This window comes from Alternaria alternata, assembly GCF_001642055.1.
Source record: "Alternaria alternata strain SRC1lrK2f unplaced genomic scaffold CC77scaffold_25, whole genome shotgun sequence".
Classification (NCBI taxonomy): Eukaryota; Fungi; Ascomycota; class Dothideomycetes; order Pleosporales; family Pleosporaceae; genus Alternaria; species Alternaria alternata.
In genome coordinates this window covers 369,931-386,235 of record NW_017306214.1, presented here as the reverse complement: position 1 = coordinate 386,235, position 16,305 = coordinate 369,931, and the positions used below count along the sequence as shown (strand labels likewise).

The following is a 16,305-nucleotide window of genomic DNA, read 5'->3' as shown; positions in this document are numbered from 1 at the left end:
ATGCGTGCATATCAATTAGCAATGATCCACTACCAGTGCGCTGGAACACATCGGGGCAACCGTGTCACCGCTTGCACCATTGCGATCGACACGAATTTGCTGCCCGAACACATGGTTCGCAGGGTGAGATAGATAGCGCGGGTGTTTCCATCATTACGAAGAGAACCAATAGCAAAATCCTTAATTCGACACCGCCTCCGAGGAACACTGAGCGGATATGCAATGTGATTCTGTCACCTACCTGATAATCTGGGCCTCGCAAATGCGGGGTCTATGAGATAGCCAATAACACGACAAGGTGTCAGACTGCTTGAAGGCTAGACTTCAAAGTGAGCGAGGGCGATATAGTTGACTGGTTGTATGTAAAAGCTTACTAGAAAAGAAATCGTTCAGTTGAGTAGGATTTTGAACGATGTCCTCACTAGAAGAGGTTTTGCGATATGAAGTTGTCTTATCGTAGAGCTGAGAGCTGCCTGGCAAATGTCTTAGTGGTCATAGGGCCTGCCTTGTGATGATAGAAGAGTGAGAACAGAAACATACGTGTTGTGCGATTGAAGCTATTGTGCTCTCAGTGGAAGCCTGCGATATCGGTCACAGGGCCCAGGTACGTGTCCACCTGCTCAACCGGCGGTGAATTAAGCGGTGGATAGACGTTGGTGCGCTACGATGTTGTAAGAATGGTGATGCTTGAAACTGTATGCGATGTTTTGGGCTGCGCGTTCTTCGAATTACATGGAAAGAGGAAATACGGAAGGAAAATATTCGAGCGGGCTCTGAAAGGCTGTAGTCGTTTGAAAAGCGGAAGAGCTTAATCTGTATTGCGGTTCGTTAATAAAGTCACGTCACGTCCGAGAATGCAAAAGCCGAGCAAAAGAGGTTCCAGATAGAGTTTGGCGCGAAAGCAGTGAACGAGTGGGCAATGTGGGGTGCGTAAATAAGAGGTAATTGTCGGTCGGTGGGGTAGGTGAAGTTATCGTCACAGAGCACGGCCTGCACGAGCGTACTGCAGAGGTGACGCCCAAGCTTATAGCGGACAGACGAGGAACGTGCTGGACGCTCAGGTTCACCTCACCACTCTTCGCAACGAAGGGGGGATCCGAACGCAGAGAATGATAGATGAGAACGAATGACGGTCAGCGACCAGCGCTGTAGAGGAAATGATAAGCAGACAAAAACCATGGACAAGAGACGGAACGGAGGAAACGGAAAGATGATGACGTGAAAAGAAGAAGAGAGCTAGAAATTTGACTCGAGGGACTGTTTTGTAGCCCAATCGACAGATCATGAAAGGAAAGCACGTTCGAAAGACATCAACTGCGACTGACATGAGGAAGTTACTGCCCAAGATGCGAGTTGATCACAACGGATCTCACCAACAGACATGCATCGCAGAACTTATACTCTCATGGATGGAAACATCTTGGCGAGAAGGGGATAGGACCTTTAGACTACAGCTTCGATGATGTGGGCTTCTGGGACCGCTATAAGGTGGGTTCAGCAGTGCAGACTGCTACCTAGGCAATCCGCACTTTCAACATCAGGTTCTCAACTTGCCAGCCGGTTCCATGAACACAGCGACCTGCTGGACAGAAATAGCAACGACTGAGAACACGATGAGATGCAGAAACTGTTGGCAATGCTGGCGGGTCGTAATGTGATGCCTAGGCAAGTCCGCTGTTCTGAGCCCTGAGAAGGTGGGACACGGAAGACGTGTTCGTAAGCGGGAATGTTCGTGTCAATATATGCAGGCGATCGTCACTGCAGATGTTGGAAAGCGGGTAATCGTTGTTGTCGTTGATGCAGCGAAAATGTTTCGAAACAGAATGGGGATGAAGTTGGGACGACGGCGACCTGTGTTTGAGCCTCAAGAAGAAGGGAAGGTTGATTGGACAGCAGCGGTCGACGCGTTAGGCCGCTTACTCCACACCAGCGCGCGCTACGCCGCAGCCACGCATACGAGAACTCGAGCATTGACACAAATTCCCGGTCCAGACATGTCCAAGTTCAAGTTTGACGGCGTTGAGCTTGACTATGGGGACTACTATGGAACTTCATTCTTGTGAGCCATGGTGTGCTGCCGTTAAAACTCGGGTGTTGTGAAGTTTGTTGTTCTGACGGCTGCAAAAGGCTGGACTGGGTATGACGTCTTCGCTAGCTGCAGAAATCAAGGCATGACGGCGCCACAGGCCTTTCAGACAGCCGTGCGGCGCGACGTTGCTACATAACGGCGGCGTCGCGCATCTCCCGAAGCTTTGAGCACCTCCTCTGCCAGCGACCGACGTTCAGAGGTCGTGTTCCCTTGCGCCCGACAACCTTAGCATCCTGCGACGATCCCACACGTCACGAGGGAGTGCATCCGCCTACCTCGCTCGACTGCGGGAAAATCGCATGCCAATGGGCGCAAGCCGTGGAACAAAGGACACCCGGCTCAACTTGCGACAACCACTCGAGGACAAACCGGCCCAGAATAACAGACGCTGTCAATCCCTTCTGTTCTAGCGCCTTGTTTTGAGCTTTCTCTAGCTGACCGGGCTGACTGGTCCGGAGTGGCTTGCTCCACTTCTGCGGGCGCCTATTCGGGCCACCACCTTTCCTAGAATCGCTGTGTTCTAACTTGAGCCTCACGATCTTGTATGCCCTGCTGAAACTATCTGGTCGTGCAGGTCTCTTCTCGAGGTATCATTGGTACCTGGTGGAGAGGCCTGCAACTGGTCCTCGCTTCCTCGCGGTACGTGAAATCCATTCATTTTACCCTAGTCGCTGTGAAGTAGATATTCACAGCGTCTTCTCCACTTCAGTCACCTTCACCTTGCCTGCTTCAACATCACCTTTTCTTATTGCATTGTACGGAGCGTTGGGTTTTCCTATTGTTGTCTATTGTCTTCACATTGCAATACTCGCCTAATACTTTTCCTACGTTGCAACCTATTTCTGCGAGACATTCATGAGCTAGCTGGCCTACTTCTACGACCGCACCTGTTTACGAAGCTACCACCGATTTCGACCCCCGATTCTAATACACTGGCCAGACCACGTTTCACAGCCATACATCTTCGCCATGGCTTCCTCCGCGAACCAACAGCAACTCTTCCCACCTGTGCCTCCATCTATGTCCGCTGGCGATAGTCATGAGATGCGAGACTACTACCCACCGCAAGATGCACCACGACCTACAATAAACCAGACACCAAACTTCAAACCATACCTCGGCCTTCGAGCTAGGCTCTCACAGATATGGATCAATCGCTGGACGATTCTACTGCTCCTAGTCCTTGTGCGACTGCTCATCGCCATCGCAAGCACCGACTCAAGCCTGGTTTCCGCCCGTCGGGAAGCCCTCAGTGCTTGCACCCAAGTTGAGAACATTGCTAGCTCCATGGCTTCCATGCCCCACTACATGTCCAAGGGCGTCAACGAAATGACAGCTTCCGGGGTTGAGAAGGCAGTCAGTGGCCTCATGCAAATGCTCGAAATGAGTGTCACTGGTGTCGAAGAGATCATCCTCTTCGTCATTCACATGATGACACAAACCTACCTCTGCCTGATCACCCTCGCTGTCAGCGGCAGTCTCCATGCCGCAGTGGAAATTGGCGAAGCTATCAACAAACAACTCGACGAGACCATCAACTCCGTTACCGACGAAATGGGCGACGCCGTCAAGTCCGTTTCTGACGGCATCAACTCCATCATGGACAAAATCAACTTCAATATTCCGGGATTCAACAAGCCAACCATCAATTTGGACGATCAGATCAAGAAGCTCAAAGCGCTGGAGATGCCTCCTGACATGTCAGAGGGTCTTCAGAAGCTCAACTCGTCCATCCCGACTTTCGCAGAGGTGCAAAACTTTACGGACTCCATTATCCGCCTACCTTTTGAGGAAGTCAAGAAGTTGATCCGCGGCATGGACACATTCGAGTTCGACCGCTCAGTTCTTCCCGTGCCGCAGAAGGAAGCACTCACCTTCTGCTCCGATGGCAACTCTATCAATTCGTTCTTTGACGACTTGATTGAGCTTGCTTACAACGCACGCAAGATCGCTCTCGGTGTGCTCATTGTCGCCGCCATCCTTGTTTGCGTTCCGATGGCGTGGATGGAGATGCGCCGCTACCGGAAGATGCAAGAACGTGCTGCTCTCTTTGGAGAGGGCCATGAGGCTATGGACGTCGTCTATCTCGCGTCCCGCCCAACATCTTCTGGCATCGGCCTGTGGTTCGGGAGGCGCTTTGGCTCAGCTCGTCGACAAGCTGTTATGCGCTGGGCCTGGGCCTATGCCACCTCCATCCCCATGATGTTCTTGATCTCTCTGGGCATCGCTGGTCTTTTCGCCTGCTTTTGTCAATATCTCTTGCTCAAAGCCATTGAAGACAAGACCCCAGAGCTCACGGATCAAGTCGCTGACTTTGCCGGAAAAGTCGTTACATCGCTCAACAATGCGTCCATGTCATGGTCTAACGGCGTCAACGGCGCCGTCGGTGACTTGGACAGCAAGATTAACGACGACATCTTCGGCTGGGTGAACACCAGTACGACGGCTGTCAACGACACCCTCAACGCGTTCGTAGATCAGATGAGCACCACGCTCAACGACACGTTCGGTGGCACCGTACTTTACGACCCGATCAAGGAAGTTCTCAACTGCCTGATTGGCCTGAAGATCGCTAGCTTCCAATCTGGCCTCACTTGGGTCCAAGAGCACGCGCATGTCCAGTTCCCTGGCGTCGCAAACGACACATTCTCTCTTGGCGCCCTTGCTGAGAAAGGCGACTCAGACTCTGCCAGCCAACTACTCGCTGATCCGAACGGCAAAGCAAAGGACGAGATTACCGAAGCCGTCGAACGCGTTATTGACAAGCTGATGAGTGGTATTCAAACCGAAGCGCTCATCTCCACCGCCTTAGTCCTCATGTGGCTCTTCATTGCCCTCGGTGGCCTTGTCTACGCTTCGACGCATCTCTTCCGCCGTGATGATCCAGAACGCGGACTCAACCCTTACGTCGTCAACCCTGCTCTCGACCGCGATCCCAAAGCCAGCGTCGATTACCCCACCACTGCGCCGCCGCAATACGTGCCCAACGACTATAACGTCAATAAAGCAGCGCCTTACACGCTCGCACCCCGTCCCTTCTCGACATTCGAACACAGCGGCGATGAAATCACGCCCGCAACAGAGAAGGTCGGCCAAGTTGGCGCACGCGCGGTGACCGATTCCGCTCGCCCAGGACATCTTCGTACGAGTAGCCATGGTCAGCTTGCTGACCCCTCACCGGCTGATGACCGCTCGGGTCCTTTTTCAGACCCTAATCAATACGCTCAGTCGCCCTATCCGCAGGAAAAACAGCAGCGGAATCCGTTCATCTAAGATTTCGATCCGTATTTTGTCGAATATTACAAGTAAGATCAGTTCCGTCGACCACCTGACCTTTTTCGGGCTTGCCCTTCTGCGTCAACCGGTCAACGAACTGGCCCCAACTACTAGACAATTATACCGAACCTGACCGACCTGCGATGAGCCGTAATTGCTCAGACCGAACCTTGCGTTTGAAGTTTTTCTTCTCCCTTCTTCCACGATGATGCGATAACACGCTCTCTGGAGAAGGGAATTTGGCACATGTTTTACTGCGTTGATGAAGCTTGCTTCTCCGCTTTTGCATGTGTCGGTGTTTCGATTCTTTACATTTTTCTTTCAACACTCCAACTATGTAAATTTTCTTTGTGTTTATTTGTCTTGTGTCATTGCTCTCTCTTGCGGGCTGCGTGTTGGATTGATATCCCCTCATCGCTACAAGTTTGACAGTGAAGCTCTGCAGACAGACTATCTTCATCTTTTCCATCACGTCTCCCTGCTACACGAGACGTGGTGTGTGTCTGTCTGTAGATGTCTTTCCATCAAATGATGAGGTCTGTGTATATCTCCTTGAGTATGTCTGTCCCCGAGGTCCCTTACGCCCGATCCTCTGTCCCGCCCTCCTACTCCCCGTTTCCCTTGCTCTTCATTCCACACCTCGACGCTGTATCGCCGCCGCACCCCGCCTCGCCGTTGGCTTGCCCGCTTGGCGCGCTGCATAGGCGACCTCTTGGTGTGCATAATGATCATGAGCTCAAGGCCGCAATGGGGGTGGTGTTGTGTTGCGGGTTATGAACCGGCAATATGTTGGATATGACTCGCTCATTCGCCACACCTCTCCTACTTCTGTAGAAAGTGGAGAGGTTGATGTGCTGATTGGTAACAAGCGTTGTGCTTTCCTCCTGTTTTCCTTTCCTTCCAATATTATGCGAGGAGCGTTGGGAGGAGACAAGGAAGATATGTTGACGTTGAAAGCCGACATTTTTGTGTTTGTTTGTACGGGTGAAGCATCCTCGTCCCCTTTGGATGAAGGGTTGGTTTTTGCTGTGTTCTTTTCCTCTGAAGAGAACCGCCGCCTGAGTTGATCCTGTGAGGCGCTTTGCGCCCGGGACCTGTTATTCCAGTCGTTTCTGAGAAGGAGGTGGTGCTGGATGGCCTGAAAGAAGCTTGAAGCCACTCGAGTGGTGTGTCAGTGGGTGTGAAAATGAGGGAGATGGCCCTGCCGAGATACAACGCATGATGGGCCACCGGTAAAAATTCAAATATCTTCCCTTATCCTGTATTGCACAGTCATGTATGTTTGAAGTTAGTCCCACTCGCTCATCCAGCAACACCCACTCTCATTCTGTTACTCGCTCGAAGTGCCTATTAATCGGGCGAGCACCTTAGGTAGATTAGATAGATTATCAATGCACAGCATCTGATCTCGAGACGACGACGCCCAACGTGACTGACTACTCGTGTGTTTGATAGTGGAAGCATGTAGCTATGGAAGCCTTGGGGTGGCGCACGTGGCTGGACCCTGGCCAAAGCTCCGCGGCAATGACGATGGACCGCCGAGCTCCAGGCGCATGCCAACACCCATGGAGCTTCCCTTTGGCACAGCAGCCGTCGCATAGCGACTCGACCATGCCCAAATGATATCCAAGTCGACGCAATAGCCACAATGCTCTCTGCCTTTACTGCCCGGCCCATTGTCGAGCTCAAGGCGCGCGACAAGTCGAGGATCGAGTCCATCCTCGCATACGGTACAGCAACCGACTGCATCGCATCTCAAGCGTACTAACATAGCCAGGCGACCGTGTACTTGTTGGCCTGAACACGGGTGCTCTGCGCATCTACCGTGTGAATGACCAGATCGAGGATGTAGAAGCCGACCGCAAGCAGAACGGCGACCACAACGGTGAAAGCGAGCCTCCAACAGCACCCAAAGCCAGACCCGCCGATCTCCTACGCGAAGAAGAGAAGTTCTCCCGGCGACCGATACAACAGCTGGCGATTATCAAAGAAGCGAATATCCTCGTCTCGCTTTCGGACAACTATGTCTCGATACACGATATACAAACGTACCAGCTGCAGGAGAAGCTAGAGAAGACTCGGGGTGCGACTACCTTTGCGGCGGCAAGTAACATCGTCAAGGATCCTTCGACGGGCATACCATCCATTGTGAGCCACCTGGCTGTGGCGGTGAAGCGGAAGATCATACTGTGGACATGGCAGGACATGGAGTTGACGGGCGACGCGGTGGAGATCTCGCTCATTGCTTCTGTCAAGAGCCTGACGTGGGCGACAGGGACAAAGATTGTCGCTGGCATGGATCCCGGCTTCGTCATGGTTGACATCGAGACGCAGGAGGTCCAAGACATAATCAAGCCAGGCGCGCTGGCAGAGAATGGGAGCCAGGGCGGAGCACGTTTCGGCGCTGTCTCGTCGTCAGGCATGGGATACATGGGCATGGGAAGTTGGGTGCCCAAACCCCTCGCGACACGACTTGGAGAGGGCGAATTGTTGCTGGCCAAGGACGTAAACAGCCTGTTCATCGACACAGACGGAAATGCCCTCGAGAAACGACAAGTGCCCTGGCAGTCTGCCCCTGAGACAATCGCGTATTCGTACCCGTATATGCTCACACTGCTGCCACCGTCCAAGGGCAGTCTGGAAGTCAGGAATCCGGATACGCTGAACTTGCTACAGATGATCTCACTACCAAACGTCAGCTTCCTTCACGTGCCGCAGCCCAACATCAGTCTAGCCCACGCCGGGAAGGGTTTCCTCGTTGCGAGCGATCGATGTATATGGCGGATGGGAGCGCAGAGCTACGAAACACAGATTGATGAGCTCGTCGCCAATGGGCGCTACGATGAGTCGCTAAGTCTGCTGAAAATGCTCGAAGACACTCTGCTCCTTGATAAAGAGGAGAGGGTTCGGGAGATACAAATCCTGAAAGCTCAGGCCTTGTTCGACCAGAAGAAGTACCGTGAAGCCATGGAACTCTTCGTCGACGCCAAAGCACCGCCTGAGCGCGTCATCGCAATGTACCCCCGATCCATCGCTGGCAATCTAGCGCCAGAAGAAAGCGTAAAGGGCGACGGAAGCGTGGCCGACGAGGAAGAAACCAACGGAGAGAAGCCCGCCAAAGAACAAGAAGAAAGCACACCCGCGCCTGTAGCTACCATCGGCCGCTCAATGATGGGTCGTTTCGGCGTTGGAGGACACAAGAAAGTCGATTCGGACACGGCTTCCATACGCACCAACTCGGCCAAAGACGACACCATGGAAACAGCCAGCATCCGGAAGAGACCAACAGACCCCTCCTCCCAGCCAGATAAACCCGCCGCCGGTGAAAAAGAGTTCAAAGACTCTGTTCGCGCGTTACAGTCGTTTCTTACTCAATGTCGCGTCCAGATTAAACGGTATATAGACACGGATGGTAATCTGAAGGAGCCTCTCCCTACGCCCAGTGGCAGTCAGCTCGAAGCTGATAAACCACCCTTCCACATTTTCATCGAAGAGTCCTCCCTCACGTCTCCCATAGACTGGAAAGCCAAGCTCCTTGACGTTGCCCAGCTCGTCGACACAACGCTCTTTCGCGCGTACATGATTGCGAATCCCAGTGTCGCAGGCTCTCTATTCCGTCTCCCCAACTTTTGCGAACCAGACGTTGTGCAGGAGAAATTGTACGAGACGGGGCGGTATGCCGATTTGATTGATTTCCTGCATGGTAAGCAATGTCCTTTTCCAAGTGCTCGTGATGCATACACTAACTGTGTACATGTGTGTTTAGGCAAGAAATTGCATCGGCAAGCTCTGGAGCTTCTCGAGAAATTCGGCAAGAACGAGGCGGACGAAGAGGTGAGTCCACAGTTGCAAGGCCCGACTAGGACGGTGGGCTATCTACAAGCATTGCCACCAGAGCTTATCGATCTTATCCTGGAATACGCGGAATGGCCACTGAGGATTGATCCGAAATTGGGTATGGAAGTCTTCCTCGCTGATACACAGAATGCGGAGGAGCTGCCGAGGGACCGTGTCCTCGAGTTTCTGCAAAAGATTGATACAAGACTTGCGGTCAGATACTTGGAACATATCATCGAAGAGCTCAACGATCTTAACGTGGACTTTCATCAAAGACTTGTTGATTTACTCCTGGAAAGACTCAAAAGTGGGGAGTTTGACAACGACGAGGAAAAGATGGATTGGAAGCACAGGCTTGAGGTTTTCCTGAAGAAGGGGAATGCGCAGTACAATCGGTATAGGGTGTTTCAGCAGTTGCCTGGGAATGGTATGCATCATCATCTCCGACAAGAAAGAAGATCACAGTAGGAACAGCTTTACTGACATGGTGACAGATCCGGATTACTACGAAGCTCGAGCCATCGTCCTGAGCAAAATGGGATCGCATAAGCAAGCCCTGGCAATCTATGTCTTCCAATTGAAGGACTACCAAAAAGCTGAAGAGTAAGTCGCTTAACCCAATCTTCTTGGTAGCAAACCATTTGACCCGCCAACCAATAGATACTGCAACCAGGTCTACACGGCACCACCCACCACACCCACCTCGCCCAACTTGTCCCACTCCCCATCCCCGCCAGCAACAAGAGGCTCAATCGAAGACACGGAGCTATCCATCTACCACGTCCTGCTCTCCCTCTACCTGCAACCCCCACCGCCGCATCAACCAAACTGGCCCCCAGCTCTCGACCTCCTCTCGAAACATGGCGCAAGACTGCCTGCAGCAACTACTCTGGATTTGATCCCCCCAACTCTGCCCGTCAAAGACCTCGAATCCTACTTCTTCGGGCGCATACGAAATGCAAACTCGCTCTTGAATGAAGAGAGGATAGTCGCGCAGCTCCGCGGCGTAGAAAAGGTCGCTGTGGAATCGGCCGTGTTGCTCGGCCCAGAGAGTAAGAGGGACATGTACGGTAGGAGCGTGCCTGGGGGGTTGAATAGGCGTGTTGTTATCGATGAGGATAGGCATTGTGCGGTGTGCCATAAGAGGTTTGGTGGAAGTGCGATTCGTGTCTTTCCAGATAACAGTGTGGTGCATTCGGGATGTATGAGGGGGAGCGTGGGGCTGGGGATCGGTGGTGTGGGAGGGGGGAGGAGGTCGGCGAGTGGGGTGGGTGGAAGCGGATGGCGGTAGGCAATCGTAGTTGTAGTGCTCAATCTTCATCGACGACTTCTTCTCCATACGTCTCCTCGTCTTTTGCGTCGTCGGCGGCCTTGTCGTCGGCCATTTTTTGAGTGAGAAATTCGTTGACGTCTTTTTGGAGGGTCCGGAGAGATGATGAGAGAGAAGTGAGGTATGCGACGCGGTCGGTGGTTGAGGGTGGTGATGGCAGTGCGGGGAGTTCGGAGGTGAAGGTTTGTGGTGGAGAGGTAGGGGATGTGTATGTTGCTGTTAGAGAAGGCATGTTGGCGTGATGGGTGTCTTGTTTGGATGTGGTGTTGTAGTGGATGAGAGGAGGAGTCTGAGGTGGGGTCAAGCGGCCCAGTACCGGGGTGGAGACAGCACGGCCACCATGCGTCGATCAACCAACGGCGCATCTAACGAACATGGACGTCAGCTCTTCCTGCGACTTGACGACCCGACTCGATGCTTGGATAGCGCTGCATCTGCTACGCTTCTTCATGCAGGCCATGAGGAAATACGACTAGGAGCCTATTTTTTCTTCCCTCTTCCCGTATACCCGTATATTCACTTCTCCACCCATACACCTTCTCTTCAGCCACCGCCTCTATACCTTGTCCCTGCAACAGCCACACGCCCGTCGCAAAAGCAACGGACGGGGTCTCACAAAGGGCGGCGACCACGATGCCTCCCTCTTCACCACCCCCAATCACCCCCTCGATTCGACGCCCATCGCTCGACGACTCCGACTCGGACGGCTCCCAGGCGACGCTGCAGCAACAACGCCGCTCTCCCCTCCCCGCCGCCATACTCTCGCCCTCGTCGGCAAAGTCGCCGACATCAGCAGACTCGCGCGCCGCTCCAGCGCAGAACTACTCGCGTCCAGGCATTGTGCGCGATGCTACGCAGAGTTCAGGCCACATTGGCGCGCATCTAGGACACCGCCCACGCCAGCGCTCCCAGGGCTATTTCGAGCCCAGTTTGAGCTCCATGAAGGAGGGCTCCATACGCGACCGAGACAACACCATGGCCTCGCAGACAAACCTTACCGCTTCCCAGATTGCTGCCCAGGCCGCCTATGCCTCGAATCCTCAGCACAATCGCAAGCGCTCCACCACCATACCAGCTCCGAGTGAAGCTGCGCCTACCGGACGCGGCCAGCCCATGAGTCCGCCACCCATGCCGGCTAATTCCCAGGTCACATTTAGAACAAACGGCATGACATATTCGAATGGTGTCATGGGAGGCAGGATGGCTGCAACGAGTGCTGCCAACGCCGCGTTTCCTCGCAGTCCGCTGAACTCGCCTGGCATTGAGGGACAGCAACAACAGCAACAGCAGCCACACGCATCGCCCAAGCCAGCCTCGTCGACGCCCGAGCTGCCGCAACTGCAGAAACCGAAGGAGGGGAAGAGCAGGCTAGGCGGGAAGCTGTTCTCGTCCAAGCCCAAGAACATCAAGGTGGACAATATGCTGAGCGGCAAAGACCAGGCATTGCCGTCGCCAGGGAAGATTGGTATCGGCATTCATAGCTCGCAGGCGCTGAATCGCATGATGATGGCAGGCTCGACGACGAGTTTAGTCGACTCGGGAACCAACAGCAGTAACGCTTCGCTGTATTCGTCCGCCAACGCATCGACGTCTACACTGGTACCCCCACGGAACGACTCCCTACCAGAGAAGAAGGAAGAGAAGCATAAACACCACTTTTTATCGCGGCAGAAGCACAAACTGAAGGATCAAGATGGCTTTGCTCTCCCATTATCCTCAGCGAGTAGTAATTCTAAACCAACAAACCCTAGCGCTCCCGAGCCGCTGTATTCCTTCGCCCCGTCATCGCCAGGACATTCAAGCTCGTTTGCGAACTCGGTGACGGGCTTGGATCTCAGACACGGTGGCCGGCATTTGCGGCGAGCGAAAAAGGAAGAAAAAGCCGCTGCGTTCCTTGACGCTCAGCTGGAACCTCCGTACCGGGAACGGAACCAGTCGTTTAGTACCGAACGGTCAGAATGGCCGAGTCTTTCTAGCAGTATAACGACGACACCGAATATGGCGACACCCGGTCAAACAATATCTCATACAACAGAGATGCTGCATCTGGGGAGTTCATTTGGCATCAACGGCCTGTCACCCGATGACGCCTGGCCACTGCTAAAAGCAAGGGTATTATTGATATTTGAGGGCGAAGACCCCCGGCCGCCAGTCGAAGACTTCAACGCTTTAGTCACCGTCCACATCAAACGCTGCATCCACAAACGATCCCCCATAATTCTCATTGAGGATTTGAATGAGCTCCTCCAAACGGGTTTCGGCTCTTTAGACCAAACACTACGTCATGTTCCCGACGATCGGCTTATCCCTCATTTGGTAGAAATGTGGCTCGTGGTCTTCACTACCATCCTACCTTTTTTGCAAGCTGTTTTCCTACCGCTAGACTTGGAGTTCCGAGGCTCAGGCATAATGACAAGTGCCCAAGCGGCAGAGTTCTGGGGTGTCATGTTGCCAGACGAGATGAATACCAAGAGTCCTGAACATAGGAATATACCGATTCTCGGGGAGTTGGAAGTGAGGAGAATAACGCTGTTGATGTTTAGGGATATTGTGATACTACCACGTTATGAAGCGCTCATGGCCATCTTCTCAAGACTGAGTTTGGAGAATTTGAATGCAGGGTTGGAGAGCCCGAGTCCGATCCCAGATGGCGTTATGAGTGGACAGCAGCAGCAGCAGCAACAGAGGCCGGGTACAGCTGGAAGTAGCAGCGGCGACATGGCCATGGGCAGTCTCAACTCGACATCGCAGAGCTCAGGGGGTTATTTGGAGAGTACGACGAGTATCACGAGTTCGACATTTGCCGCCAGCACACGCAGCAGAGCGACGAGTAACACGTCCGCTGGTTCCTTTTCCTCCAACCCATCACAACATCCCCCCACCTCGAACCCTTACCAACTCAACCCCCTCCATCCTACCATCTCGCACTTGCACCCCCCACCCACCACCTCCCATTCTTCAAACTACAACAATGCCCCTTCGAGCTTGCGCCAGACCCCCATGGATAGCACAAAAGTGACGGAAACTGTGGGCAGAATGCTGCAGTGCGTTTCTGTCCTCGTCTCGTTGCAGTCGAGCGATGATGCGCAGGACAAGATTAGTAGGTTGAGCAAGGAGCTCAAGTACAATTGGTTGGGTAGGGGTAGGACGGGCAGACAGAGACAAGGTTTTGTGGGGCCGAGGAGTAGAGGGCTTAATCTTGCTGCTGGTGGTGTTTCTGTTCCGGGTGTTGGTGCGTAGGAGAGGGGAAGGGCAGGGTAGGGATGGAAAGGGAAGATTAGGAATAGAATAGTAGGTGTCGTTGATGTGCTAGTGGTGGTGGCGGCGTGTTTGAGTATATCAGCTATGGGATGACGGAGTACACTTCTCTTCGCAATATATCTCATGAAATGTGTTATTGCTATCCATGTCTGTTTGTGTGCTTACATCTTACTATATTCTTTGATGTAGTTGGAGCTATTCTGCAAAGCCAACTATCTGTGTAGACTTCGATGGTTGATCCAACCATAGTGTAGAGACATCGTGATAATTCGAGGAAGTGAAGAGGTGACATGGAGGTGGGTGATAGATGGGCAAGGAGTAGTGACGAAAAGCAAGAAGAAGACAAGAGAGAAGATAGGAGAAGGAGTAGAATTAGGAGGGATGTTGGTTAGGGATGATGTAAGTCTAAGGTGGGTTTCTTGCAACATAGTTCATCACAAGCCTTGCTGTATCTTCGCTCACTCATATACATGCCCTTTACTCCATTCTTTAACGTAGCTCAAGCTGTTCTTTGAAGCTGACCAGCGGTGCAGACTCCTTCCCGAGTGCCGAGATATCGTTCGCAATCTCATCCCAGAAAGCACAATTCTCCATTGAGTTCTGCGCATCCTTGCCCGACGTGAAAAAAGGATGAGCATAATTTGGATACATCAACCCCATTTTTAATGAATTTGTTAGCTCGTTGCCGTCATCAACTGTAGGCTTCCACTCCAGTCCGCGACGATAATGTAGCTGATTTGGATCGCCAGTAAGTGCATGTCCCGCAAAGTAATCTTGGAATCTTGGCGCAAACACTGGCCAGATATTATCAAAGATATCGAGAATGAAGTCAGGAATCTTTTCTGATGCGTTCCTAAGCAACTCGCTTACAGCGACGCCGCGGTGCCAAATCAGGGCGAACATATCGAAGCCGTGCTGTGCAGGAGGCATCTCGAATTTCGCAGTATAGACAGTAGAGTCGTTGCGGAAAGCGTTATAGATCTGGCGTGTGTTGCAGACAAAGGTCGAGTCGCGCAGCACCTTCCTCATGCGCATCTTCTGCTTGGAGTCGAAAAGTCTGGCGGGATATTGCTTCTCGATTCGATCCCGAATATTGGCAAGCTTGACGCCGGGAAAGGCATAAGTCAGGAACTCGGTGAAATTTTCTTTCGTCTGAACCCATTTCGCAAGGAATAGGCTGACTTCGTCGTGGTCGTGAGACACAATGATCGAGCTGCAGTTGGTGTGGTTTCCTAGTCAAGGTTAACATCCTGAGTAGCGAACATCATCTTCGAGCATCACATACCTTTGCTCAACAGAGCAGCCGGAAGCTCTGGAACAAGATCTCCATCCACGGCCGGACCAAATGGAAACAAGCCCAGTTTCAAAGTGTCATTAACGACACCTTGATTGGCTTCAATCAAGTCGTCCGTGCTGGCCTGCCGGAGACAGTCAAGCGCCTTTGTAGAACACTCGACCTTGTCTGCGAACTTGTGGAAGGTATCTTCCAAGGCTCCAGCACGATCATAGCCCCATTGGAACGCAGGGCTCCACATAACAGCCCGGTGAAACAGCGGTGTTTCCTCTTTCTTATTCCCGCCATACGCGGTCAGGTGATGGAGGATGGATCCTGCGCCCGCAGACAGGCCCCATGCGCTCACAGTGTTGTTATCTCCACCTACCTGCCCAATGTATCGCTGCACCCAATCTAGAAGAAGGCGCTGGTCATGCAAACCCGCATTGGGCTGTGCTCCTTTTTCCATAGTAGAGCCAGCCAAGAAGCCAAACGCTCCCATCCTGTAGTTTCCGGTTACCCAGATGACGCTCTGCTCAGCCGCATCACGGATGCCTTGGCCGTCGTAAGCTTGGAAGAGACCATTCGTGGTATTGAAAGCGAGATCCTTCGAGCCGAAGATGTATGCTCCTCCATAGATCCATACAACAACGGGAAGCGGATCTTCATCTACGCCTGAACCTGGCTCTAGAGCCCACGAGGGAACATAGACATCGAGGAACAGGCAGTCCTCGGCTTGAGAGCTGTTGTCGTCTGTAGGTTCTACGGTCACATTCTCTTTAGGTATCTTGGCCTGGATACAGCTCGGCCCGTAGGTACTGTCTTGAACTTGTTTGGGGTCTTCGATTGCTTCAGGGTACTCTGGTGCTGCGAAACGCAGATTACCGACAGGAGGTTGGCCGAAACGGACGTTTTTGAAAATAGTAGTCTATATCATCCAAGCAAGAGATTGTTAGTCAAGATTGTTCACTCGCGCTCTAGATACCGGAGCGGTACTTGACTTACCTCGCCATCTTCGCCGTACGGCTTTCCTTCCCATGTTCCCCATGGAAGGGTTAGCTTGGGAGTAGAGTCCGCTGTTAGTCGTGATACCCGATGGGCATCAATTGGCAGAGCCAACGATGCAGCCAGGAGTAAGACCGCAGAGCTAAGCATCTTTTCGGCCTCGAATATAAGAAATCCTTGGTCGAACTGTGGGTGAGGTACTGGTGGTGGGCTTCGCGGCTTCTCTTTATACAT

The 16,305-nt window shown here is 52.7% G+C and overlaps 5 protein-coding genes across 5 annotated transcripts; 3 read left to right on the top strand and 2 right to left on the bottom strand.

Moving 5' to 3' along the window:
- The first annotated feature begins 2,635 nt into the window (after positions 1 to 2,635).
- CC77DRAFT_450364 (hypothetical protein) lies at positions 2,636 to 5,804 on the top strand. The gene is made up of 3 exons (XM_018531738.1): positions 2,636 to 2,728; positions 3,030 to 5,387; positions 5,495 to 5,804. Exon 2 carries the CDS (start codon positions 3,059 to 3,061, stop codon positions 5,360 to 5,362), a length of 2,304 nt encoding a protein of 767 aa, XP_018380990.1. The 5' UTR covers positions 2,636 to 2,728; positions 3,030 to 3,058; the 3' UTR covers positions 5,363 to 5,387; positions 5,495 to 5,804.
- A 1,209-nt stretch (positions 5,805 to 7,013) lies between these two features.
- Positions 7,014 to 10,493, top strand: CC77DRAFT_946395 (vacuolar morphogenesis protein AvaB; the record flags this gene model as incomplete). Its single annotated transcript, XM_018535080.1, has 6 exons — positions 7,014 to 7,095; positions 7,143 to 9,068; positions 9,132 to 9,374; positions 9,444 to 9,629; positions 9,697 to 9,805; positions 9,863 to 10,493. 6 exons carry the CDS (start codon positions 7,014 to 7,016, stop codon positions 10,491 to 10,493), a joined length of 3,177 nt encoding a protein of 1,058 aa, XP_018380989.1.
- A 19-nt stretch (positions 10,494 to 10,512) lies between these two features.
- On the bottom strand, positions 10,513 to 10,773 carry CC77DRAFT_946424 (hypothetical protein; the record flags this gene model as incomplete). The annotated part of the gene is made up of 1 exon (XM_018535083.1): positions 10,513 to 10,773. A coding segment is annotated over one exon (261 nt), but the record flags the coding sequence as incomplete, so codon positions are not given.
- Positions 10,774 to 10,805: 32 nt separating this feature from the next.
- Positions 10,806 to 13,926, top strand: CC77DRAFT_450488 (HbrB-like protein). The gene has a single exon (XM_018531739.1). The coding sequence runs from the start codon at positions 11,166 to 11,168 to the stop codon at positions 13,770 to 13,772; it is 2,607 nt and encodes an 868-aa protein (XP_018380987.1). The 5' UTR covers positions 10,806 to 11,165; the 3' UTR covers positions 13,773 to 13,926.
- A 356-nt stretch (positions 13,927 to 14,282) lies between these two features.
- CC77DRAFT_1013118 (alpha/beta-hydrolase) lies at positions 14,283 to 16,221 on the bottom strand (the record flags this gene model as incomplete). The annotated part of the gene is made up of 3 exons (XM_018523813.1): positions 14,283 to 15,025; positions 15,079 to 15,994; positions 16,072 to 16,221. 3 exons carry the CDS (start codon positions 16,219 to 16,221, stop codon positions 14,283 to 14,285), a joined length of 1,809 nt encoding a protein of 602 aa, XP_018380986.1.
- Between the last annotated feature and the right edge of the window lie 84 nt (positions 16,222 to 16,305).